At 35.9% G+C, this 26,297-nt stretch overlaps 1 protein-coding gene across 1 annotated transcript in view; it reads right to left on the bottom strand.

The window, feature by feature from the left end:
- Positions 1-3,424: 3,424 nt before the first annotated feature.
- The window catches only part of ADGB (androglobin), a 330,120-nt gene continuing 307,247 nt past the window's right edge, over positions 3,425-26,297 (bottom strand). Inside the window, exons 27-29 of the mRNA XM_044675455.1 lie at positions 16,347-16,473; positions 11,032-11,215; positions 3,425-3,610 (exon numbers count right to left, since the gene is read on the bottom strand). Of these exons, the coding sequence (XP_044531390.1) occupies positions 3,425-3,610; positions 11,032-11,215; positions 16,347-16,473 (497 nt within the window). The remainder of the gene's footprint in view (positions 3,611-11,031; positions 11,216-16,346; positions 16,474-26,297) is intronic.

Genomic DNA, 26,297 nt, shown 5'->3' with positions numbered 1-26,297 from the left:
TTTGGTCCATTCTAATTTTCATAGCAATTGTTTCATTGGATTTTTTTTTTGCTTCTTTTTTCCAGTAGGTCAATTTTGTTTTTTTAAAAAATCTTCTTCATTGGATTTTTGTGCCTTTTTTCCCATTTGACCAATTCTACTTTTTAAGTAATTTTCTTTTTTCATTACATTCATTTATTTTTTCCACTTTTCTTCAACCTATATCATTTGGGTTTTTATTCCTTTTTGAGTTCTTCTAATGCTTGAGACCAATTTCCATTTTTCTTTGACGTTTTGCATGTGTTTGCTTGGCTCTCACCATCCTGTTGATTCTGTCCCCATAGAAATTTTTAAGTTAAGAGATTTTTTGTTTGTTGTTTTTTGTAGTTTGCTCATTTTCCCACCCTTTTTTTGCTTATTGTCTGTGAATTCTGAAAGACGTCGATTCTCTCTCCCCTCCTGCTGCCTTGTAGGGCTTGGCACTGTTAGCTGTTATTCCCTATGGCTACATCTTCACCTTAGCAGCACAGGTTTGAAATGGCCTGATAGTATGGACTTCTAAGTCAGTCTCATTGAGGACTGCTGCTAGGGCTTGGAACTTGTATAGTTAGAGAATTTTGTATCTTTTTTTTAAATTTTAAACCCTTAACTTCTGTGTATTGACTTATAGGTGGAAGAGTGGTAAGGGTAGGCAATGGGGGTCAAGTGACTTGCCCAGGGTCACACAGCTGGGACGTGTCTGAGGCCGGATTTGAACCTAGGACCTCCTGTCTCTAGGCCTGGCTCTCAATCCACTGAGCTACCCAGCTGCCCCAAATTTTGTATCTTTTGAACTACATTCCCCAGAATTCCTTTCTGTATCACCCAGTATCCTTTTCCTTTTGTTTACATGTGTGCTTATGTTGTCTGTTTTTATAATTCTGTAAATTCCTCCTTCACTCTCTTCCATGTGAGTGCTTGGGTGAGCTCCCTCTTTAATTGTAGCCTTTTAGTTTCCCTTTTTGCTTAAAGTTAAATTTAATAAATTTTATTATATATAATACTTGGAGTATTTTTGGATATTAATTTTTTTTTAATCTACAAACTTCAAAGGGTGGGTGTGAAGTGCTCTTTTGTTGGTGAAGCCAGGGTCTTAGGATCCCAAAGTTGGCCTATATCAGTTGCAGAAACTTGTATATTAGGTGAGGATGTGGTGGCTCAGCACTCCTCTATATGCAGTTTTGCTTATGGTTACCCCTTATTCCATGAAAATCACTGCTTACCTTTCAATTGTATTCAGCAGGAGAGCCCCCTCATGGGAATTCTATTTTTTAAATAGATGTTGATTTTAGCATCCTGTTATTTTGAGGAGCTTTATAAAGACTGGTTTGGAAGAATTGTGAGAGCAGTTTTAGCTTTCACTGCTACTGAGATGCCATCTTGGCTTCAGCCCCTCATGCCAGGTTTCTAAGTTGTTTGGGGCTGAAAATTACTTCACCTTATCTTATTGTGGATTATGCTGCTCCAGAATTCATTCTGAGGTATTAATCCATTACTTTTTTCAGCATAATTTGGTAAAAATCAGATGGGTCCTTGTACCTTTTCCACCTTCCTGGCTCCTTCCCCCAAAGTGAGCAGTTTTTTAAAATATCTATTAATATATCTTTTAGCTAGTCTTTGTTAGAAAGATAGAGAAGTGTTTACATAATTAAACTTAATGAATTTCCATGACAGAATGAATAGACTTTGAGATTAAAAAAAAACTAACCTATGATTAAATTTATGGAGAGATGTAACTGGTAAAACAGAGATTGTTATAAATGTTAAATTCCAAAAGGCAGCATATTGTGTGGTGTGATGCTGCCATCTGTGACAATATAAAAAAACTGAAAAAACAGAAAATGTTTGTCTTTGGGATCCTAAGCATGTAAAAAGCCTCAATCTCAAACTATTATATATGTATATATTTTTAAATAAAATGAAGATGAAGAAAGACTGTCTTAGGATTGATCAATTAATTTTAAGGTTATCTATTAAAATTGGAATTTTTAACATCACATGCTTTGAATGTGAAGAAATTAATACAGTCCATTAAAAATCTTTATCAGTATAGATACAGATATTGAGTAGAGATAAATATCTTTTCTAGAAACTAGATTGCCACATTAACTTATCATGTCATTTAAACTTTTGTGACATCATTTGCCATAGACATGAAAAACTAAGCGAGCGATAAAGAAATTCAATACCCCAAAACTGGATAGACAAAAAGGATGAATTCTTGATTGAATTATGAAGTGATTTTTCTTTAGCTCTCCATATCTTTAGTCCAATGTGAATATTTTGGATTATTTTCTATATGTACTTGTTTACATATGTTTTGACTTCCAATAGAAAGCATGATTTTAAAGGGCAGGAACTATTATTTCACATTTGTCTTAGCATCCCATTGCTTAGCTCAGTGCCTAACACATCTTAGGCACTTAATAAATTCTCAATGATTAACTGATTGCATTCAATACAGAAAACCAGTAAATTTGTTTTTTATAAATCTCATATAACAAAGAAAAAGATCTTAAAATATCTGAAAACCTATTTTATGTGAATATTTGTGCCAGTGAAGATTTAGTAGTTAAATAATTTAGTCACATTATTTTTTTGAGCTATCACTAAATGCATCAAAATAATCTCAAGCAGAAACAGGATTTAAGAAAAATCAACAACAAAAGCAGATTCAAGAAGAAATAGTTTAGAAAATTAACTTTTTCACAGGTTACTATGTTAGAATAAGATATAAGACTGCCATGGAATATTACTTTTCATTAGAAGGTTCCATTAGTAAAGCAAAATACATTTTAAGGACATTTTTAAGATCTTCTCTATCAACAGGTCAGAATCATGCTAATTTAAAATACTTAAAAAGGAAAATGCTCATGTAAAGATACAAGTTTAAGTAACTGCTAGATGAAAAAAAGTCTGTGTATAGTCACTTAATGTCTGAAAGCTGGATAACTAGAAAAAAATTAGAGAGGGAGAAAAGTTTCCATTATTTTCAAATGAACTGTGAATAATTTCATATCTTCTAGTGAAATGGGAATATTCTGATTTTTAAACATAGTAGTTAGTTCTTCATAATTTTTGAAAATGTTTTAGTATCTTATTCTTACTGAAATTGTTTCTGAAAAGAAAGACTGATATCTCAGATTGGGAGAGATAATTCCTTTATGATATACTTTTGAGGATAACTTAATTTAAATTAGAATATCACATGCACATAAGGCTAAAATTAGGGGAAGAAACAAATTAAGACAAAAATTAGAGATGCTCAGACTTATGTAATAATGTTTATAAAAAATCATACTTTCAGTTGACCTATTATTTTATCTCATAAATATACCCAACATTTATCCATAAAAAAAAATAATTTTCCTTTCCTGAATGAGGGAAACGTTTAGCGTCCCATGGTTCACTTTTTTTTCCCGCCTTTTCCTTTTGCTTTCTGATTGTCAGGACTTTTCTTTTCCTGCTCTTGCTTAAGGGCTGCTTCTTGTGCAGCTAATGCCTCTTGCCGTTGGCGCTCCTCTTCCAGCAACTTCTCTCTGTAAGCTTCTCGAGGTTGCAAAACCACATCATGGGTGTCCTTTACGGATGACTGTCCCAAAAAGGAAACAAAGGCAAAACCCACCTGTCAATGTGGCATCACAAAACAATCTCATTCACTTTTTTTCCCCTATAATATGCATGGATTCAAATCAGACATGGAGTCTTGCTCAAATAGTACGTATTTGTGGAGCAATAACTTCCTAATTCCTCTAAAAGAATTTTTTTCCCCTTTAAGGAACAGATAATAATTGTTACATAGCTATGGTGTGCTTGTATTTCTTGATCAAATATATGATTTCATTAGGGTAAAAGGTTCTCAGTGAAGAACTACTAGTTGAGATTAGGCTTACCTCCTGAACTGCTGCAATTTATAGCCTTAGAGAGTTGTAGGGAGCAACGAGAGGAATCCAAGAGGTCCTCCTAGAAGCCACCTCTCTATCCACTGTATCATACTGTCTCAAATAAGCTTAAATACATAAACAACACATCTTTGTAAGACTCCTAAGGCTGCCCCTAACCACCCATATAAGACAATATGACCAAACTTCACTATAAAACCGTGAACAGTAGATAAAATGTTAGAGTTAGAGTCAAGAAGACTCCAACAAACTTACTGGCTGGGTTACCTTGGACAAGTCATTTGACTTTATTGAGCCACAGTGTTCTCATCTGTAAAATGGAGATAATTATGGCACCTACCTTATAAATAGTTGAAATGATCAAGTGAAATTTTTATATACACTACAATCTGGTACTGCTAGAACTCCTTTTCCAATTTTATTTCATTAATTCCTTTGATATTCTTGAACTTTTGCTTTTCCAAATGAATTCTGTTATTATTTTTTCTAGTTCAATAAAATAATTTTTGGTCATTTAATTGGGATTGGATTAAATAAATAGAATAGTTAAAGTAGGACTATTATTTTAACGATACTGGTTCTGAGAAACAATGAATGTTTCTCCAGTTACTTAAATCTGATTCTATTTGTATAATAGTGATTTATCATTATGTCCATATAGTTTCTGGCTTTGTTTTGGCAGATATACTCCTATATATTTTATTAGATCTGTGATTATTTTAAATGGATTTTAGCTCTTCTTACAAGATTTTGTTGGTGCTATAAAGAAATGCTGATGATTACCTATTAAAAATTCATATTTCTTAGAGATGGGTGACAGAGTATGGAACAATGTCTTTCTGAATGAGTAATATGCTCTACTATTCCCCACTTTTCATAAAGCTAAAAGAAGTCAGTTATCATTAGGAATATGATTCAATTATAGGCACTATCTCAAAACAAAGCATTAAGATATGATAACAAATACACAAAGTATTTGCTCCAAGAATATAACATTATTGAACAGGAGTTTTTTTGACATTGGTAGAGTTTTGGGGGCTAGTCATACTTCATGAATGAAGAATATTAAAAATATGAAAACATTTTATAGTCATCTTGGTGGTATAAAACACACAAATGAATTTAAGTGGTTTAAACATAGGCCTCAAATTTTATAACCTTTGAGTCTAATTGAAAATAAACATGAGCTTTCCCTGTATGAAATGTCAGTGTTGTCTGAATATCTGAATAAGAGCAATGACCAAGGGAGGGGAAATGAAAGTCAGGAGATAGTAGAGGTTAAGGGTGACATTTTGGATAGCACAATGACTCCAGGCGTAGAGAGCCAATTGGAGAAATAGGGTCAGGATAGGGCCTGTTATCTGGATTCCCTACATGACCAATCCAGGCTGAGGCAGTCTTTGTGTTTGGTCCGGGTAACCTGAGCCCTGAAAAGTTCTGGTACCAGCAGGTTGGTTAATCTAAAAATAACTTGACCCCTCCAATAGGCTATTGGGAGTCATTTAGAGAAATAGAGTCTGTAATACATGTTTTATCTGCATCCCATTACAAAATCATCGGCAAGTAAAACTGTGTGTATGGGCTTCCTGGTTAAGATGGCGGCAGAGTAAAAAACAGCTCTTAACCTCTCCTAACAGAAACATACAGGACTCCTCAAGGGGACATAAAAACAAATCCAGATGAATGGAGGGACCCCACAACAGGGCACAGCGTGGAAGGTACATGGAATCGGGGCATATCCATGCTATAAAGGGGTGAAACAGCTCTCACTAAATCGCGGGCTAAGCAACCCCCACACACACATACACCACCTACAATGCCAAAGCCAGTTCAAGAGAAATAGAGCAAGTTTGGGGCACCCATTGAGTCATTGGCAGCGCCAGGGCCTGTTCCTGAGAGCAGCAAGACATAGGACTCCAAAAGGCTAAAGAATGTACATGGACTTTGAGTGCAGAAACGGAGCACACAGGCATGCGTGCATGAGTGAAGGCTCTGAAACCCCGAGTGGGGAACCAGTGCAGACAGGTATACGACTGTGGAAGCAGCACCATGAGACTTGTAAAGGAGCCTCCAGCAGAGGATCAAGCAAGGGGGTCCTCCAGGGGGCTTGACCTTGAGAAAAACCAGACCTGAGACCTCAGAAGCCAAAAGAGCGCAGACAGACCCTGAGCTCGAGGATAAAGCTGAGACACTACTGGGCTAACTATGGCAACCCAGAATCAGGAAGGCCAAAAGAGAAAGATTAACAACAAGAAGAAGAAATCTTTAACTCTTGACAACTTTTACACAGAGAAAATCCAGACAACAGAGCAAACAGAAGAGGAGAACAAAGAAGCATCCAGACCCTCCCAAAATAATGAAAACTGGTCACAAGTGCTTGAAGAGTTCAAATTTGAGATGATGAAAAAGTTGGAAAAGATTTGGCTAGAGAAATGGGAAATAGCTCAAAAGGAAATCAGACAAAAATAACAGTTTAAAAGGCAGAATTTTGCAATTGGAAAGTGAGGCTCAGAAAACAAATGAACTGATAAGCAAATTGAACACCAGAAATGACCAGATTGAAAAGCAAAACCAAAAGATTATAGCCGAAAACCAGTCCCTAAAGGCTAGAATTGAGCAATTAGAAGCCAATGATCTCACAAGACAGCAAGAACAAATAAAACAAAGTCAAAAGACTGATAAAATAGAAGGAAACATGAAATATCTCAATAAGAAAGTGACAGACCAAGAAAACTGGTCTAGAAGAGATAATCTGAGAATCATTGGTCTTCCTGGAAAAGCAGGAATGAATAGAAATATGGACTCCATACTAAAAAAATTATTCAGCAAAATTACCCTGAAGTTCTACAACAAGAGGGCAATATAGACATTGAAAGGATCCATAGATCACCCTCTACACTAGACCCAGAAAGGACAACCCCCAGGTTCCAAGTAAACCCCCAGCTTCCAAGTAAAAGAAAAAATCTTACAAGAAGCCAGAAAGAGATAATTCAAATATCAAGGAGCACCAATCAGGATCACACAGGATCTGACAGCCTCCACGCTAAAAGACTGTAAGGCTTGGAATACAATATTCAGAAAGGCAAGAGAGCTGGGCTTTCAACCACGGATCAACTACCCATCAAAATTGACTATATACTTCCAGAGGAAAGTATAGGCATTCAACAAAATTGAAGATTTCCAAGTATTTGCACAGAAAAGACCAAGACTAAATGTAAAGTTTGATATCCAACCACGAAAATCAAGAGAAATATGAAAAGGTAAACAAGAAACAGAGGGGAAAGAATGAAAACACATAATTTTTAAATTGATCTAATTATCTGTATTCCTATGCGGAAAAATGCTATGTATAATGCTCTGTAGTGAACTCTATTCACTATTATAGTATTCACTATTATAGTAATTAGAAGAATAATTGATAGGGAGAGGACGGAATACTAAATGGTCTAAGATGACATGGGGGGTGGGAAAGAGGGGGGTGAATAGTAGGGGACACCAAGAGAAACTTGAGTGAATAAGAAAAATAGGATATTCTATTATGCACAAAGAGGGCATGGGAAGGGGAGGGGACAAATACTATTATAAGAAGGAGAGGAAGAGAGCATTAAGAGGTAATATTTAAACCTTAATCTCAGTGTAATCAACCTGGAGAGGGAAGAGTAGCTATATTATCCATTGGGATATAAAATTCTATCTAACCCTACTGAGAAAGTCAGAAGGGATAAACCAAGGGGAGCAGGGGAGTGGGGAGGTCAAAAAAGGGAAGGGAGAAGAAGGGGGAGGGAATTTATTAGACCTTTAAAAATAAAAAGAGGGGAATAACAAGGGAGGGGGTAGAAAGGGAAGTTAATCAAGGGAGGGGATAAGGGATAGCGGCTTAAAGCAAATCACTGGTTTAAAAGGAAATAGTTTAAGAAGAAGGGGTAGGACTAGGGGAGGATACAAAAATGTCAGTGAATGCATAACTGATAATTATAACTCTGAATGTGAATGGGATGAACTCATTCATAAAACAGAAGCAAATAGCAGAGTGGATTAGAAAACAAAACCCTACCATATGTTGTCTACAAGAAACACATATGAGGTGGGTAGACATACACAAGTTTAAGGTTAAGGGCTTGAGCAAAATTTTTTGGGCGTCAAATGAGAAAAAGAAGGCAGGAGTGGCAATTGTGATTTCTGACAAAGCCAAAGTAAAAATAGATATGATTAAAAAAGACAGGGAAGGTCATTATATCCTGATTAAAGGCAGTATAAACAATGAGGAAATAACACTGCTCAATATGTATGCACCAAGTGGCATAGCATCCAAATTCATAAAGGAGAAACTGCCAGAGCTCAAGAAGGAAACAGATAGTAAAACTATAATACTGGGAGATCCAAATATTACTCTTTCAGATCTAGATAAATCAAACCAAAAAATAAATAAGAGGTAAGAGAGGTGAATGAAGTCCTAGAAAAATTAGATTTAATGGATATGTGGAGAAAAATAAATAGGGACAAAAAGAAATACACCTTGTTTCAGCTGCACATGGTACATTCACAAAGATTGACCATGTAATAGGACATAGAAACATTACAAACAAATACAAAAGAGCAGAAATAATAAATGTAACCTTCTCAGATCATAATGCAATTAAAATAATAATTAGTAAGGGCACCTGGACAGGCAAATCAAAAACTAATTGGAAATTAAACAATATGATTCTCCAAAACCAATTAGTCAAAGAAGAAATCATAGAAACAATCAATAATTTTATTGAAGAGAATGACAATGATGAGACATCCTACCAAACTCTGTGGGATGCAGCCAAGGCAGTACTCAGGGGGAAATTTATATCCTTGAGTGCATATATTAACAAATTAAGGAGGGCAGAGATTAATGAATTGGGCATGCAGCTCAAAAAATTAGAAAACGAGCAAATTAAAAATCCCCAGAAGAAAACTAAATTAGAAATACTAAAAATAAAGGGAAAAATTAATAAAATGGAAAGTAAAAGAACTATTGAATTAATAAATAAGACTAGAAGCTGGTACTTTGAAAAAACAGATAAAATAGATAAAGTACTGGTCAATCTAATAAAAAAGGAAAGAAGAAAACCAAATTGAAAGTATCAAAGATGAAAAGGGAGACGCCACCTCTAATGAAGGGGAAATTGAGGCAATCATTAAAAACTATTTTGCCCAATTATATGGCAATAAATATAACAATTTAGGACATATGGATGAATATTTACAAAAATATAAATTGCCTAGATTAACAGCAGAAGAAATAGAATACATAAATAATCCCATATCAGAAAAAGAAATTGAACAAGCCATCAAAGTACTCCCTAAGAAAAAATTGCCAGGGCCTGATGGATTCACAAATGAATTCTATCAGACATTCAAAGAGCAACTAATTCCAATACTATACAAATTATTTGATATAATAAGCAAAGAAGGAGTCCTACCAAATTCCTTTTATGACACAAATACGGTATTGATTCCAAAGCCAGGGAGATCAAAAACAGAGAAAGAAAACTACAGACCAATCTCCCTAATGAACATAGATGCAAAAATCTTAAATAGAATATTAGCAAAGAGACTCCAGCAAGTAATTAAGAAGATCATCCACCATGATCAGGTGGGATTTATACCTGGAATGCAAGGTTGGTTCAACATTAGGAAAACCATCCACATAATTGACCATATCAACAGTCTAACAAACAAAAATCACATGATCATTTCAATAGATGCTGAAAAAGCCTTTGACAAAATACAGCATCCATTCCTATTGAAAACACTGAAAAGTATAGGAATAGAAGGACCCTTCCTAAAAATAATAAACAGTATATACCTAAAACCATCAACAAACATCATATGCAATGGGGATAAATTAGAAGCCTTCCCAATAAGATCAGGAGTAAAACAAAGATGCCCATTATCACCTCTATTATTCAACATAGTACTAGAAACACTAGCAGTAGCAATTAGAGAAGAAAAATAAATTGAAGGTATCAAAATAGGCAATGAGGAGACTAAGCTATCACTCTTTGCAGATGATATGATGGTCTATTTAAAAAAGCCTAGAGAATCAACTAAGAAGCTTGTAGAAATAATCAACAACTTTAGCAAAGTTGCAGGATACAAAATAAATTCACATAAATCATCAGCATTTCTATTCATTTCCAACATATTAGAGCAGCAAGAGGTAGAAAGAGAAACACCATTTAAAATCATCCTAGACACCCTAGGTGCAGGGAGTGAAGGGGAAAGTAGGCACATGAATCATGTAACCATGTTAAAATGAATATTAATAAATGTTAAAAAAATAAATAAAATGGAGATAAAAATAATTTTTAGATCCCCACCTTTTCTCAATATTCTTATTGGAAAGCTTTGAGTCCTTAATCAGACCCACAGCTACTGAGTTAACCATTTTTCTCCTTGATAATTAAGAAGCCTGAACTCTAAAAAAATATATTACTTAGATAAGGCCTAGACAAACAAAGCTAGACTAGACTTTATCTGACCAGGTCCAATCCTGTAAATGAGGAAGACAGGACTCAATTAGTAAAAATCTCCATGAAATATATTTCTGCCCCCAGAATTAACCCCCTACTAATTGGTGGTTGGAATTTGGCCCTTGCCCCTGTACCTATCTCTCTACTTTTTAGACTTTAATGGGTTGTGTATGATTTTTAACCCCTTCACAGCTGTGACTCTTTCTTCGTGTTCTTTGTTTGAAACCAGTATAAAATAAACTCAAGAACTCCATGAAGTTGGAGCAGCTATGAGTTAAACAATTAGTCTGGCTGTTCTCAGTTTCTGTTTCCTGTCTTATCAATCTGATGCCATTAAACGCCACTCAGGACCCCCCAAATATAGAGCTGGTTCTCTATATCCAGATTAATTTGTTCTCACAATTAAAAAAAATTGTGGGGAATAGCACAAAAGATGCTTATTCCATGTGATGGAAATGAATAGGATGGGATTCTAAAAAGCATCACACGCAAATCTCCATTCACTTGCTAATTATATGGATGGATAACTTAATATATAAGATGTTCAATTTTCAAAAAATCAATAAGATTTGTTGAGTGGCATCTATATGCCTACTCTTACTCACGCGGATATCACCGTAGGTATCCAAAACTTTTGTCTTTAACTTCTTCCGTGCTCCATCTTCAAACTCTCTTTTCTTCAGTATTTTTTCTCGATACTGACGAAACTGATGAACTTCTTCTGCTTTCTGCATTTCTCGTTGCTGAGCTAAAGCCTCACTGTATAACACAGGCTCATCAAGTGTTTGTCTTGGGATGAACATCAAAAGAGATATTTAACTCAAGTTGAAATTTGGCTTTGAACTGTTTTCTTAAGGAATCAAGTGGCTAAAAGACATAACTCTAGATATGGTAAAATATCACAAAGCTCTTCAGCCCATTTCCACCACTATTTTAACCTGAATTTAAAGAAGCAAAGAATACTAAGTCACTTGGAAAATGTTACTCCCATTTCATTATTGTTGTTGTCATCATTTGGGGGTAATCTGATCTTTTTCTATACATCTGTTTGTATAAGGTGACCATAAAATACATAGTTTGTATTTAGTAAAGATTTTTATTTATTTACTTTTTAATTTGTGAGGCCAAAATTGCTGATCATATTTAAAGATTTATCAGTCCTCAAGAACTTGCAACTATTCTTCAAAACCATCTATATTGGCTAAACTTTAAATAATCCTATATCTAATATACATAATAGTAATCTGAGAAGACATTGTGTGAATACTCTGTAGTTCTATTTGCTCCAGTCATCAAACTTTATTTGAGGATATCAAAATGTCAACTTTGCTCAATAAGCATTTATTACTAGTCCACAATAGGAAAGATGCTTTGCTAAGTGCTAAGGACACTAGGAGAAAAACGAAACTGGGTTTACCCTTAGAGAGTTTCCATGCCACTGGGGGACACGATACAGATAGAGAGAACTCAAAAATAAAAATTTAAGTCAAGAAGGGCGAGAATACTTAAAGACTGGGGACCTAGAAGTGATGCCTGAATGATCGCAAAAGGAAACTGGAGATTCTAAGACATGGCAGACAAGAGGGAGCACCTTCCAGCCATGAGGTACAATTGCCTCTGACACCACCAATATAAAATGCTGAATCTGGGACATAGCGAGTGGGCCAGTTTGGCTGGATTGGGAGTATTTTCTACCTCCTTCCTATATCTCCCACTTTAATATCTCTGCCTTGCTGTAAATAAAGCTACTAACAGTCTACTGACTCATAGTTTAATTTTAACTTTTATAAACAGTGACCACAACAATTATTTTTTTAAACCATTATTATTACACTTGGCCACCCAATTTTAATTATTACAGGAGTAATACGAAATCAATCTGTAGAGGTAAGCTGGAGTTGTGTTGTAGACTATTTTAAATGGTAAAATGATGAGTTTGTATTTCATGCTAGAAGTGGAAGCCAATGAAGATTTTTAAGCAAGAGAATGACTTGGCTCAAACCATGAGCCATGTTTGAGGCAGATTATTTTAGTATTACTTATATGCAAGAAGGATTAGAGAGAGAAGAAACTGGGAACACTAAAAATGACTGGCAGTCATCCAGGTGAGAGGTGGTGAGGGCTGTACAAGGTCAGGGTAGTGTGAGTGAAGAGAACAGAATGGATAAGACTTGAAAATTAGTTGTAACCCCAATAAGCCAAATACTACTCTGAGAATTGCATACTGAATCTCTTCCCACACACTGACTATTCTCTCTTTTACTTTGTCCATATCTAATTAATTTTCAAGGAAAAATAAATGTTTTATGGGGTGAGGGGAAAGGCAATTTTAGTCTAAGGAATAGTAATACTAAGGGGTCTTTCCTGACCTATTTTCAAAAGCCTTGAGAAGGGTTTATGTGTACGTTGGGAAGAAAGCCAAACTATAAGATAAGCTGAAGGAGGGAAAGTACAGTGAGTTTCAAAAGTATCTTTTTGTCCTAGGCTGGGAATCCCATGATAGTCACAAATTTTTCTGGATCATGAGGGTCTTTATGGATACATAATGTTGAAGATCATGCTGACAAAACAGTGAACATCACAGCCCCACCTTGTACAGGATTGGACAGAGGGGAGGAGAAGAATCTTGCTTCAGGATTATTATAAAAGCCTTTGATTGTACCTAGAAGAAGAGAGGACATTTTTTCCCCAAGCAAAATGCCTGTGTGAGCAGAATCCCTTCCCCTTCTCCCCACCTACTATCTGCTGTTTTCTCCAAATAAAGCTGCTTTTCTCTACCAGCATCTTATCGAGTCTCCTGTCTGCTCATTAGAGTGAATTCTGGGGGGACCAGCCTCCCCAGAATTCCACCCCACACCATCAAGAAAGAGTGGGAGGTTATGTACCTCAGTGAGAAATAGGGAGCTGGGGAAGGAACATGTTTGAGAGAAAAGAGGATAACCAGTGACAGACTGAAGGGCCTGGAGGTCATGCATTTGTGTTTGGTTTGAAGGAATGAGGGGTGTTTAGGCTTGAGAAGACTTAGGAGGCACATGATAGCCACCTTCAAAGATCAAGCATGCCTACTGCATCAATGAACAAATGACTACTTTAAAAAGTTTTAAAATAAGTTTACTATTACCCATTACAGTTTCTGCTATGCGTACAGATGTACTTTTAAGTACAATTACATGTATATATTATAATTTTACTTGGAAATATTTTTCATCTGTTATCTTTAGTACGTGCAAGTATACTATAAGTATGTAACTTGGTTTTTCATGGTATTTTAAAATGAATGAAACATTAGATTTATTCTGTTTAACCAAGTGGAAAGAATAGAAAAAATGAATGGAAATGTAGGGGCAAATTTATATTTGAAGTAATAACTTCCTAATGATTAGAGCTACCAGGAAGACTTAAGTTCACATCTGACTCAGATACTTATTAGATGAGTGACACTGGGAACATCACTTAAACTCTCTCCTCAGTTTTCTCAAGTATAAAATGGGGATAAAAATAACTCCTATTTTAACAGGGTTGTTTGTTGTAAGGATCAAATGAGATAATATTTGTAAAGTATTTAGCACAGGACTGGGCGCACAGTAGGTCTTTAATAAATGCTTTTCCCCTTCCCTTCCTAAAAGTTAAATAAACTGCCTTTACAAATAGTAGGTTCTACTTCCTTGTAGGCCTTTTAGCAAAAGCTGGGTGACCGTGTCAGGAAAGGAGAATGACCTTTGTACTAGATATAGTAACAAAAATGGCTAACAATAAGCCAATACCTAACAATAGTAATCAGAAGTAAGAGTGCCCCTGAGTTACCCTTGATGATATCAAGTCAACTGGCCCAGATAAAATATATCCTCAGATAACCACTGTAAGGACATTTGAAACATTATTGTAAATGGGAGGGGTACCACATGACAGAAGAAGGATAAATATGGGGTCAATCCAAAAAAATGGATTTATGTGAAGGAAAGATTCAATGAACCATAAGCCAGTGAGTTTAGCTTCAATTGCTAGAAATCAAATTTACCATAACATATATGGTTGATGAATATTTTTGAAAGGGAAAGTGATATTCAAAAACTAGGGTGGCTTAATCTTGACTAGGTCATTCTAGACTAACCTCACTTCACTTTTAACAAGGTGACTAAATTAGTAGATGAGAAGAATTTTATGAATAGAATTTACCTGGATTTAAGAAAAAAATTTTGATAAGTATTTCATATTATGGGGAATGTAGAGAGAGATGGAGACAATTTTAAATTATTTGGTAATTAGATGAATTCAGAACCAGTTGGGTGGGTCCATTTAAAGAGTAGTCATTAATGGTGCCATAGTTACCTGATTTAGGTAACTATGTTTACCATTTAGTTTTACCCCAAGAACCTGTATTTGGCCTTGTGCTATTTAATTTTTCTTAATCAGTAATTTGAATAAAGGCACACAATCACAAGGTTATAGGATTTAGAGCTGGAAGGGCCGTAGACATTAAGTCATTTGATACATGAGTAAATTAAGGCCTAATGAGTATACATGGCTTGCCTAGGGTCATGCAGCTAATAAGAGTCCGATGCAGGATTCAAATTTGGCTCTTCCTGACTACATCCAGCATTCTATCTATTTTACCACATTGCCTCTTATGGATTAGTTGGAGAGGAGAGAATAGGTAACATACAAGATTGCAGCATCAAAATTCAAAAAGATAGTGGCTGAATAGAAAGCTGAGCTAAAAGGAACAAGGCTAAATTTAATAGAGATAAGTGAAAAGCCTTATCTAGGGTGCAAAAAAGGAAATGTATACAAGTGAAAGATGGAAGATAAATGATTAAAAAACAATTTGCCTGAAAAAAAATCCTAGGAGTTTAGTGGTGTTCAAACTTAATACACATTAGTGGTGTGATGTAGTGGCTAAAAAGAGGGCTGAAGGAAGAAAAGCAAAGCCTTCAGGAATAAGGAAGTCGGAGCCTCAGGACCCCTCCCCGTTTTCAGCACTGGACAGAACAGTTTAAGAGGGGCATTGATAGGCTGAAAGGTATGCTGAGGGCAACCACAGAGGGTGAAGTCTTTCTTGTAGAAATAGGGTGGTGGAATTGGGGCCAGGGTCAGGGGGACAAAGAGAATCTTGCCTAGAGAAGAAAAGCCTCATCTTGATGTACGTGAAGGCTCTCAAAGAAAGATTAGGTCTGGATTACTTGGACCCAAGAGTCATGAGAGAAAGTTGCTAAGTGAAAAATGTAGACTTTATGTCAAAGAAACAAAATTTCCCAACAGAGATGTCTAAAACTAGAAAGGGTTTTTAGAGACGTTATCAGTTCTTCCTCCTTGTTCCCTTTAATATCAGTCATAGGCTAGATGACAACGTTCCACATGAGTAATAATGAGGTTTGGGGAGAGGGTTTTGAGGGAGGTGTTGGGTTGGATGATTGCTGAGGTTCCCTTGAACTTTCAAATATCGTGATTCTTCTATATGTTCTAGAGGGTCTTTCTCATTACATGTAGATTGGGCTAAATGGCCTTTCCAACCCTAAGACTTAGTTCTGTTTTGGGTATGTATAGTTTAAAATTTCAATGGAGCTTTGAGGTGCATGTCCGAAGTAAGAAAAATGAGGCCTGGATATATCAGATTTTGTAGTTTTTGTGCACATAAGACTATTGAACTCATGATCTTATAGGCTCACTAAGATACAGATGGTGAACGATAGAGCATCAAGAAACTCAAACTTTGTATCAAGTACAACTTTCGGATAAATCTTCATTGAAATAAAATGCCAGCTCATATATAGCTCATGATTCACACGTCTGATTCATACTATACAACTGTAATGGGTATTTATTTCTAACTCATGACTGCTACAAAAAGAATCTTATCGGCAATATAATTTCAGTGCCAAGAATGCACTTTCCACACATACTCATATTTACTACGACTTACTGGATATACTGAGTAAGGTCTAAAGGTTCTAATTCTTTCTTAAAAACAAAAGCAGCTGGGTCAGCAGTTGATGCAGTTGCAGTTTCAGTGGTAGGGATTAGTTTTGGGTCCTTAGGAATACTCGTATCTGTGATCAAAAAAGAAACAGAATTATTTTTAATTTTAAAGGCTATGTTAATATAATTTTTATATCACCATAGTTTCAAAATGTATGCTTCCTTCTCCTATATATTATTTCTTTTTTCTTCTTAACAAACCATTTTTCCTTAAGCATTTATTGGTTTTCCCTTTCCTGATATAGTTTTGTTTTTTTTTTTTTGTTTAAAACACCTTCCATCTTGGAGTCAATACTGTGTATTGGCTCCAAGGCAGAAGAATGGTAAGGATAGGCAATGGGTGTCAAGTGACTTGCCCAGGGTCACACAGCTGAGAAGTGGCTGAGGCTGGATTTGAACCTAGGACCTCCCGTCTCTAGGCCTGACTCTCATTCCACTGAGCTACCCAGCTGTCCCCCTGATATAGTTTTAACAAAAAGAAAGTTTAGTTCTAGCCTCTGTTGCTGTCTGCATATAAACAACAGACATGGGGGGAAAATACTCTCTTACTTTGGCTTAGAAAATTTAATTAACATAACAAATGCTTATTGAAACACCTAGCAAATCAAATGTCTTATGATTATCAGTTAAGTGCCCTCAAAGAAACCACTAACTAAATTGGGAAGACACAGGCTTGTGAGGCTAGGAGATGGACAAGTCAATTAATGCTAACAATTTTATACTTCATAGCTTCACACAGCACACATAGGTCCATATTCAAGAAAAAAAAAGTCATTTGCTAAAATAAAAATAAGGTGAGGAGATTGGGGTGCATATCACATTCCCGCACAGGAGAGGAAAGATATCTAAGTTCCTGGGTACACTTCACACAAAAGAAAAGCAAATAGGAGTATACAGATTTAGGGAAATGATACTGCTAATCTCAAGCTATGAGTAAAAGGGCCTAGATTTGACTAAAATCCTTTTGCTTGGTAACAGATCCATTCCAACTACATCATGAGCTCTCTCATGAATTAAAATTTTTAGGAATGGAGGTACTCAGAACAAGGTGAATAAGTAACAGGAAGGAAACATGGGTGAGATGGAAATACATAATAATATTATTATTTGGTCTACAAAAAAGAGGAGGCTTTTATGGGAGTATAGGGAAAAAATAGAGGGAATAGATTTACACAGAAAGAACCATGAATGGGAGATAAGATTCCAGAGTCTTTTAGTATAAGCAGTTGAATAGGCTCATAGATTTAGAATTGGAAGGGACATTAGAGGTTATCTAATCTTACCATTTCATTTTACAGGTAAGGAAACTGAGGCATAGAGAAGCTGAGTGGCTTGCTAAAGGACATATTATTTATTATCATTTAGAATGGGGTGTCATAAATGAATGTTTTTAAAATTAAGAGTCTGGAATTCTTTGCAATGTAGGGCTCAACTGCTTCTGGGTCTTGTTTATCAAAACTATCCCACTGATCTCTTTTTTAATGATCTAAGCACAATCAGATCATTTTGATGATTCTTTCCTGTAATATCATTTGAGTTCTAATAATGTTTTTGTCTCCTGTATACAAGCAGTTTTTGACCTTGGAATTCTTAATTTTTCCTTCCAAAAAATTTCATTATTATTTTGAGTAATGACTTATCTGTTTGATTGGTATAACAATTCTCCTTGGTGTACAAAAAAGTTTAGTAAGAATTTGGCAGTTCAACCTTGTCTCATCAATTATTATTATTCTATCTACCTCAAGAAATAGTCTTATCCCTTATTTGATCCTAATTCTCCTTTCTTTTTAAAAAGGCCTCACATCATTTTTGTTGTTCTTCATTCTCCTCCCCTATTTAATTTTTAGCTATAGGACTCCTAACATCATTCTTATATGATCAGGCCTTCATTTTTGTTTACTTGTTCCCTCATTACTTGACCCCACCACCATCTTCTATGAATATCGTTTCAAAATTTGAGTGGCTGGGTGAGTTTCCCTTTTCTTTTCCATTACAATTGCTGCTCTTTTTCTCTTTAGAATTCAATTTTTGAGAATTTCTCCATTATCACTAGGGTAACTTCACCTCCTGAATTTAGTCCATGGGAATAATTTTTCTGAAGACTGTGAAATCTGTTATCCCCAAATCAAATGTGCTTGTCAACATATGCTTCTATGGGGAAAGCTTTGTGTAGGAATAAAATAAGTATTTGTTCTGAGGTCAGAAAGGTCTGAGTTTAACCTAAGGCATTTACTTACTGTGTGATCTTGGGCAAGTCATTTAGTCCCCACTTGCCTCAGTTTCCTTAGCTGTAAAATGGAGATTATAAAAGCACCTACTCCTAGGATCAAATGAGATAATTATTGTAAAAAGCACTTAGTACAGTGCCTGGCACATAGAAAGTGCTATATAAATGTTGCTGCTATTATTACTATTACTATGAATTACTTTCCTGTCCTGTAGTTAAAATCCTTTGAGGATATTGGGCAATGGGAGTCTAATTTTGAAGAATCCTTGAACAATATTATACCTGTCCATGTGATAATGAAATTATATCTGCCCTTCCCATCCTTAATCTAATCACCAAAGGTGAGAACATCCCTACTTAATTCACAACTTGGGAGGTCTATGACCCACGTATGCTAGAGTGACAGATGTCTTGTGATTGGACATGTAAACTAGAGGAAGGCACAGAAAGTGAGACAAAAGAAGTCCTTTAAAAGAGAGTGACACACTTTCATGGAGGTTCCGGGTTAAGATGGCAGCAGAGAAAAAAGCACCTGCTTAACTTCTCCTAACCCACACATATAGGACTCCTCAAGAAGACATAAAAACAAATCCAGACGAACGAAGGGACCCCACAACAGGGTGCAGCATTGAAGGTATGTGGGATCTGGGCATTTCCATGCTATAAAGGGGTGAAACAGCTCTCAGTAAAATGCGAGCTGAGGAACCCCCTCCCACACCCCATACCACCTACAGTGCCAAAGCCAGTGTAAAAGAGTTAGAGCAAGTTTGGGGAACCCATTAAGTCATTAACAGCTCACCAGGGCCTGTTCCTGAGAGCAGCAAGACTTTAGACCCCAAGAGGCTAAAGAACGCTCAGACTTGAAACACAGACCTAGAGCACAGGCCAAAGGCTCAGATGCAGGCAAAGGTGTGGATACAGGGGAGGATCCTGAGTGGAGGCGTGGACATTGAGTGGGGACCCAGTACAGAGGGGGTGTTTGACAGTGGAAGCAGCACCCTGAGACTGTTAAAGGAGCTTCAGGCAGAAGAACAAGCAAGGGGACCACCAGAAGGCTTGACCCTGAGAACAACTAGACCTGAGACTTCAGAAGCCAAAAGAGAGCAGACAGACCCTGGGTTTGAGGATAAAGCTGAAAGGGCGATGAGCTGACAATGGCAAGCCAGAATCAGGAACCCCAGAAGAGAAAGATCAAGAAGAAATCTTTAACACTCAACAACTTTTACACAGAAAAAAATCCAGAGAACAGAGCAAACAGCAAAGGAGAACAAACAAGTAACCATATCCAAACCTTCCCAAAACAATGAAAACAGGTCACAAGGTCTTGAAGAGTTCAAATCTGAGATTATGAGAAAGATGGAAGAGATCTGGCAAGAAAATAACAGTTTAAAAGGCAGAATTTCAAAATTGGAAAGTGAGGCAAGTAAATCGAAGACCAGAAATAACCAGATTGAAAAGGAAAACCAAAAGATTATAGCCGAAAACCAGTCTCTAAAGGCTAAAATTGGGCAATTCGAAAAATATGCCCTCAAATCAAAAGAATTGATAAGCAAATTGGAGACCAAAATCAAACAGCTGGAAAACAGGGCAGACCAAATCGAAAAGGAAAATCAAAAGCTTATAGCATGAAGGGGAAAGTAAGAGCATGAATCATGTAACCATGTTAACTTTTCTAAAAAATAAAAATTATTAAATAAAAAAAAGCTTATAGCAGAAAACCAGTCTCTAAAGACAAGAATTGGGCAAGTAGAAGCCAATGATCTATCAAGACAGCAAGAACAAATAAAACAAAGTCAAAAGACTGATAAAATAGAAGGAAACATGAAATGTCTCAATGAGAAATTGAGAGATCAAGAAAGCAGGGCTAGAAGAGACAATCTCAGAATCATTGATCTTCCTGGAAAAGCAGAAATTAATAGAAATTTGGACTCCATACTAAAAGAAATTATTCAGCAAAACTGCCCTGAAGTTCTATAACAAGAGGGCAATACAGACATTGAAAGGATCCATAGATCACCCTCTACACTAGACCCTGAAAAGACAACCCCCAGAAATATAACAGCCAAATTCAAGAGCTTCCTAGTAAAAGAAAAAATTTACAAGAAGCCAGAAAGAGACAATTCAGATATCAAGGAGCACTAATCAGGATCACACAGGATCTGGCAGCCTCCACACTAAAAGACCACAAGGCTTGGAATATGATATTCAGAAAGGCAAGAAAACTGGGTCTACATACACGGATCATCTACCCAAAAAAACTGACTATATACTTTCAGGGGAAAGTTTGGGCATTCAACAAGATAGAAGATTTCCAAGCATTTGCACAGAACAGACCAGGACTAAATGGAAAGTTAGATATCCAACCACAAAAATGAAGAGAAAGATGAAAAGGTAAATAAGAAACAGAAGAGAATGTAAGAAAACATAATTTTTAAATTTGCCTCTTTAAGGGCTTCAATGGGATCTAATTATTTGTATTCCTATGTGGAGAAATGTTATGTATAATTCTCTGTAGTGAACTCAAATCACCATTATAGTATTCACTATTATAGTAATTAGAAGAATTATTCATTGGAATACTAAATGGTCTAAGATGATATGGGGGGTGGGAAAGAGGGGGCTGAATAAGAGAGGACACCAAGAGAATCTTGAAGGAATAAGAAAAATAGGATATTCTATTACACACAAAGAGGGCATGGGAAGGGTCTAGTGTAGAGGGTGATCTATGGATCCTTTCAATATCTGCATTGCCCTGTTGTTATATTACAAGAAGAAGAGGAAGAGAGCATTAAGAGGTAATATTTAAACCTCACTCTCAGTGTAATTAACCCTGAGAGGGAAGAGTAAATATATCCATTGGGATATAAATCTCTATGTAACCCTACTGAGAAAGTCAGAAGGGATAAACCAAGGGCAAAGTTTAATGAATGTGGCATACAAGTTAAAAAATTAGAAAGGAAGCAAATTAAAAATCCCCAGATGAAAACTAAATTAAAAATACTAAAAATCAAGGGAGAAATTAATAAAATGGAAAGTAAAAGAACTATTAAATTAATAAATAAGACTAGAAGCTGGTATTTTGAAAAAAACACATAAAATACACAAAGTACTGGTAAATCTAATAAAAAAAGGAAAGAAGAAAACCAAATTGACAGTATCAAAGATGAAAAGGGAGACCTCACCTTTAATGAAGGGAAATTAAAGCAATCATTAAAAACTATCTTGCCCGATCATATAGCAATAAATATAGCAATCTAGGAGATATGGATGAATATTTACAAAAATATAAATTGCCTAGATTAACAGCAGAAGAAACAGAATACACAAATAACCCCATATTAGAAAAAGAAATTGAAAGAGCCATCAAAGAACTCCCTAAGAAAAAATCATCAGGGCCTGATGGATTCACAAATGAATTCTATCAGAAATTCAAAGAGCAACTAATAATAATACTATACAAATTATTTGATATAATAAGCAAAGAAGGAGTCCTATCAAACTCCTTTTATGACATAAATATGGTACTGATTCCAAAGCCAGGTAGATCAAAAACAGAGAAATAAAACTACAGACCAATCTCCCTAATGAACATAGATGCAAAAATCTTAAATAGAATACTAGCAAAGAGACTCCAGCAAGAGATCAAGAGGATCATCCACCATGATCAGATAGGATTTATACCAGGAATGCAAGGATGCTTCAACATTAGGAAAACCATTCACATAATTGACCATATCAACAATCTAACAAACAAAAATCACATGATTATCTCAATAGATGCTGAAATAGCCTTTCACAAAATACAGTACCCATTTCTATTGAAAACACTGGAAAGTATAGGAATAGAAGGCCCTTTCCTAAAAATAATAAACAGTATATATCTAAAACCATCAACAAGTATCATATGCAATGGGGATACATTAGAAGCCTTTCCAGTAAGATCAGTAGTGAAACAAGGATGCCCAATATCTCCTCTATTATTTAACATTGTACTAGAAACACTAGCAGTAACAATTAGAGAAGAAAAGAATTGAAGATATCAAAATAGGCAATGAGGAGACTAAGCTATCACTCTTTGCAGATGATATGATGGTCTACTTAAAAAATCCTAGAGAATCAACTAAGAAGCTTGTAGAAATAATCAACAACTTAGCAAAGTTGCAGGACACCAAATAATTTCACATAAATCATCAGCATTTCTATTCATTTCCAACATATTAGAGCAGCAAGAGGTAGAAAGAGAAGCGCCATTTAAAATCACCCTAGACAATATAAAATACTCAGGAATCTATCTACCAAAACAAACACAGCAATTATACGAAAACAACTACAAAACACTTTCCAAACAAATAAAACTAGATCTAAACAACTGGAAAAACATTGATTGCTCATGGGCAAAATGAGCTAACATACTAAAAATGACCATTCTACCCAAATTAATTTACCTATTTAGCACCATACATATCAAACTACCAAAAAGTTTTTTTACTGAATTAGGAAAAACTATAACAAAGTTCATCTGGAATAACAAAAGATCAAGAATATCAAGGGAAATAATGAAAAAAAATGTGAAGGAAGGGGGCCTAGCAGTACCAGATATTAAACTATACAATAAAACAGCAGTCATCAAAACAATATGGTACTCGCTAAGAGACAGAAGGGAGGATCAGTGGAATAGACTTGGGGTAAATGAGATCAGGAAGACAGTGTATGATAAACCCCAAGGGCCCAACTTTTGGGACAAAAATCCACTCTTTGAAAAAAATCTGCTGGGAAAATTGGAAAACAATACGGGAGAGATTAAATTTAGATAAACATCTCACACCTTACACCAAGATAAATTCAGAATGGGTGAATGACTTGAATATAAAGAGGGAAACTGTAAATAAGTTAAGTGAACACAGAATAGTTTACTTGTCAGATCTCTGGGAAAGGAAAGATTTTAAAACCAAGGAAGAGTTAGAGAAAATTACAAAATGTAAAATAAATGATTTTGATTATATAAAACTAAAAAGTTTTTGTACAAACAAAAACAATGTAGCCAAGATCAGAAGGGAAACAACAAATTGAGAAAAAATCTTTATAATGAAAAACTCTGACAGGAGTCTAATTACTCAAATATACAAAGAGTTAAACCAATTGTATAAAAAATCAAGCCATTCTCCAATTAATAAATGGGCAAGGGACATGAATAGGCAATTTTCAGGTAAAGAAATCAAAAGTATCAATAAGCACATGAGAAAGTGTTCTAAATCTCTAATAATTAGAGAAATGCAAATCAAAACAAATCTGAGGTATCACCTCACACCTAGTAGATTGGCTAAAATGAAAGAAGGGGAGAGTAATGAATGCTGGAGGGGATGTGGCAAAACTGGGACATTAATGCATTGCTGGTGGAGTTGTGAACTGATCCAACCATTCTGGCTAGAAATTTGGAACTATGCTCAAAGGGCTATAAAAGACTGCCTGCCCTTTGATCCAGCCATAGCATTTTTGAGTTTGTACCCCAAAGTGAGTATAGATAAACAGACTTGTACAAAAATATTTATAGCCGCACTTTTTTGTGGTGGCAAAAACCTCGAAAATGAAGGTATGTCCTTCAATTGGGGAATGGCTGAACAAAATGTGTTATCTTCTGGTGATGGAATACTATTGCGCTCAAAGGAATAATAAACTAGAGGAATTTCATGTGAACTGGAAAGACCTCCAGAAATTGATGCAGAGGGAAAGGAGAGAGCCAGAAGAACACTGTATACAGAGACCAATACACTATGGTAAAATCGAATGTAATGGACTTCTGTACTGGCAGCAATGCAATGACACAGGACAATTCTGAGGGATTTATGGTAAAGAACGCTACCCACATTCAGAGGAAGAACTGCAGGAGAGGAAACACAGAAGAAAAACAACTGCTTGAACGCATGGGTTGATGCGGACATGACTGGGGATGTAGACTCAAAACTACCATACCAATGCAACTATCAACAATTTGGAAATAGCTCTTGATCAATGACACATGTTAAAACCAGTAGAAATGCATATCAGCCATGGGAGGAGGGAGGTCAAGGGGTGAAGGGAAAGTAAGAGCATAAATCATGTAACCATGTTAACTTTTCTAAAAAATAAATATTAATAAATAGGGAAAAAAATAAAAAAAAAAGAGAGTGACAACTTCCAGTAAGGCAGTTCAGTTTAGTTCTCTTCAGCCTGAAACTGGACCTGGAGAAGCTCTGGCTAGGACTTTGAACTTGGTGAAACTGTTCTTAAATCTTTCCCTTAGAACTACATATGTTGAGTAGAGAAGGCTGACTACTTAGCTTCCCTGGAGGTACTAACCTTCCAGAGGCTCCCTTGATTGGGAGAAGCCCTCATGGCTAATCCCTTATTATTTGACTTGTAGGCTCTCTGACTGGGAGCTCTGGAACCCTGTCAGAGTAAAGCCAGGGAATGAATATATAGTTTAGTTCTTTAAGTTAGATCTCTTACTCTACCCTCTTCTCATCTCTCTACTTCCACTCTCTCTTATATTTTGTAAATAAATTACTAAAATAACTTTAGAATTAATATTTATTCAATTCTTGGCAACCACACCTTTAAATATTAATATATCCAACCAAAAACTCCTTTTTCCCTCTCACACCCTTATAAATGTTGGTAGGCCTGCTCCTGGAAGATTTAAATGCTGTGGAATGGAGGTACCTAGCTTTCTTTTCAGAGTATATTTAGGTATTCTCTGACTGGTTCCTGTCTACCCAACTATGTAGAAGTCTTTTTTCTTTTGATTGCTGAACAAGAACTTTATGCAGTCAAAAAACACTAACCAAATCATTCAGACTGGTAGTGACTGAGAATACTATAAAATAATGGGTGGTCAAGAAAAAGGAACATTCTATCTGAACTCTCTCAACATTTCCTTTTAAGTAACTTTAAAATAATGTGTTGGGAGTGGGGCCCAGATGGCAGCTTAGTAGCAGAAAAAACTGAAACCACTCTGACAATCCTACCAAAACAATTTTTAAAAAGTGTCTCTAAACAACAGGAGTTAAAAACTAACAACAAGACGCAGTGAGGGGGGCTCTACTGCTAAACACAACTTGAAAGATAAGCAGAGAGAGTTTTATGGAACAAGGCGCAAAACTGCACAGAGAGGAGTGCTGGCCAACCACACACCCCCAAATATTGTGCTAAGTTCCATGATTGGATCAGGTCAGCTTTGGAATCCCACGACCCTGACTACACCAACAAAAGAGCACTTCAGACCTACCACTTGAAGTTCTAGGACCAGGCACCAGTTCTTAATGAGACTCAGAATCTCATACTTCTTGGCCTTTTCAAGCCTGTGCTTCTGAGGGGAAGACCTAGGCCAAGGGACGAATAGCTTATGTTGCCAATCCCCAGATGCCAGTAAGACAGGATAGAGAATCAGCAAGCAGCTTTCAGAATTCCCAATCCACAGATGAAAACGGAAATTAGAGAAATGAAGAAACAGAAAAAGAAACACTTAACCCTTAAACATTTCTATGGGGACAAAGAGCCCAGCATAGAACCAATAGGGAATGCTAATATTCAAGCAAACACATGTAAAACTTCAAAGAAAAACAGAAATTGGTCTCAAGTGCTGGGAGAACTCAAAAAGGAATTAAAAAATAAAATAAGACAGGTCAGAGA

Source organism: Gracilinanus agilis, chromosome 4 (assembly GCF_016433145.1).
Source record: "Gracilinanus agilis isolate LMUSP501 chromosome 4, AgileGrace, whole genome shotgun sequence".
NCBI classification, from domain to species: Eukaryota; Metazoa; Chordata; class Mammalia; order Didelphimorphia; family Didelphidae; genus Gracilinanus; species Gracilinanus agilis.
This window is presented reverse-complemented; position numbering and strand designations above follow the sequence as displayed.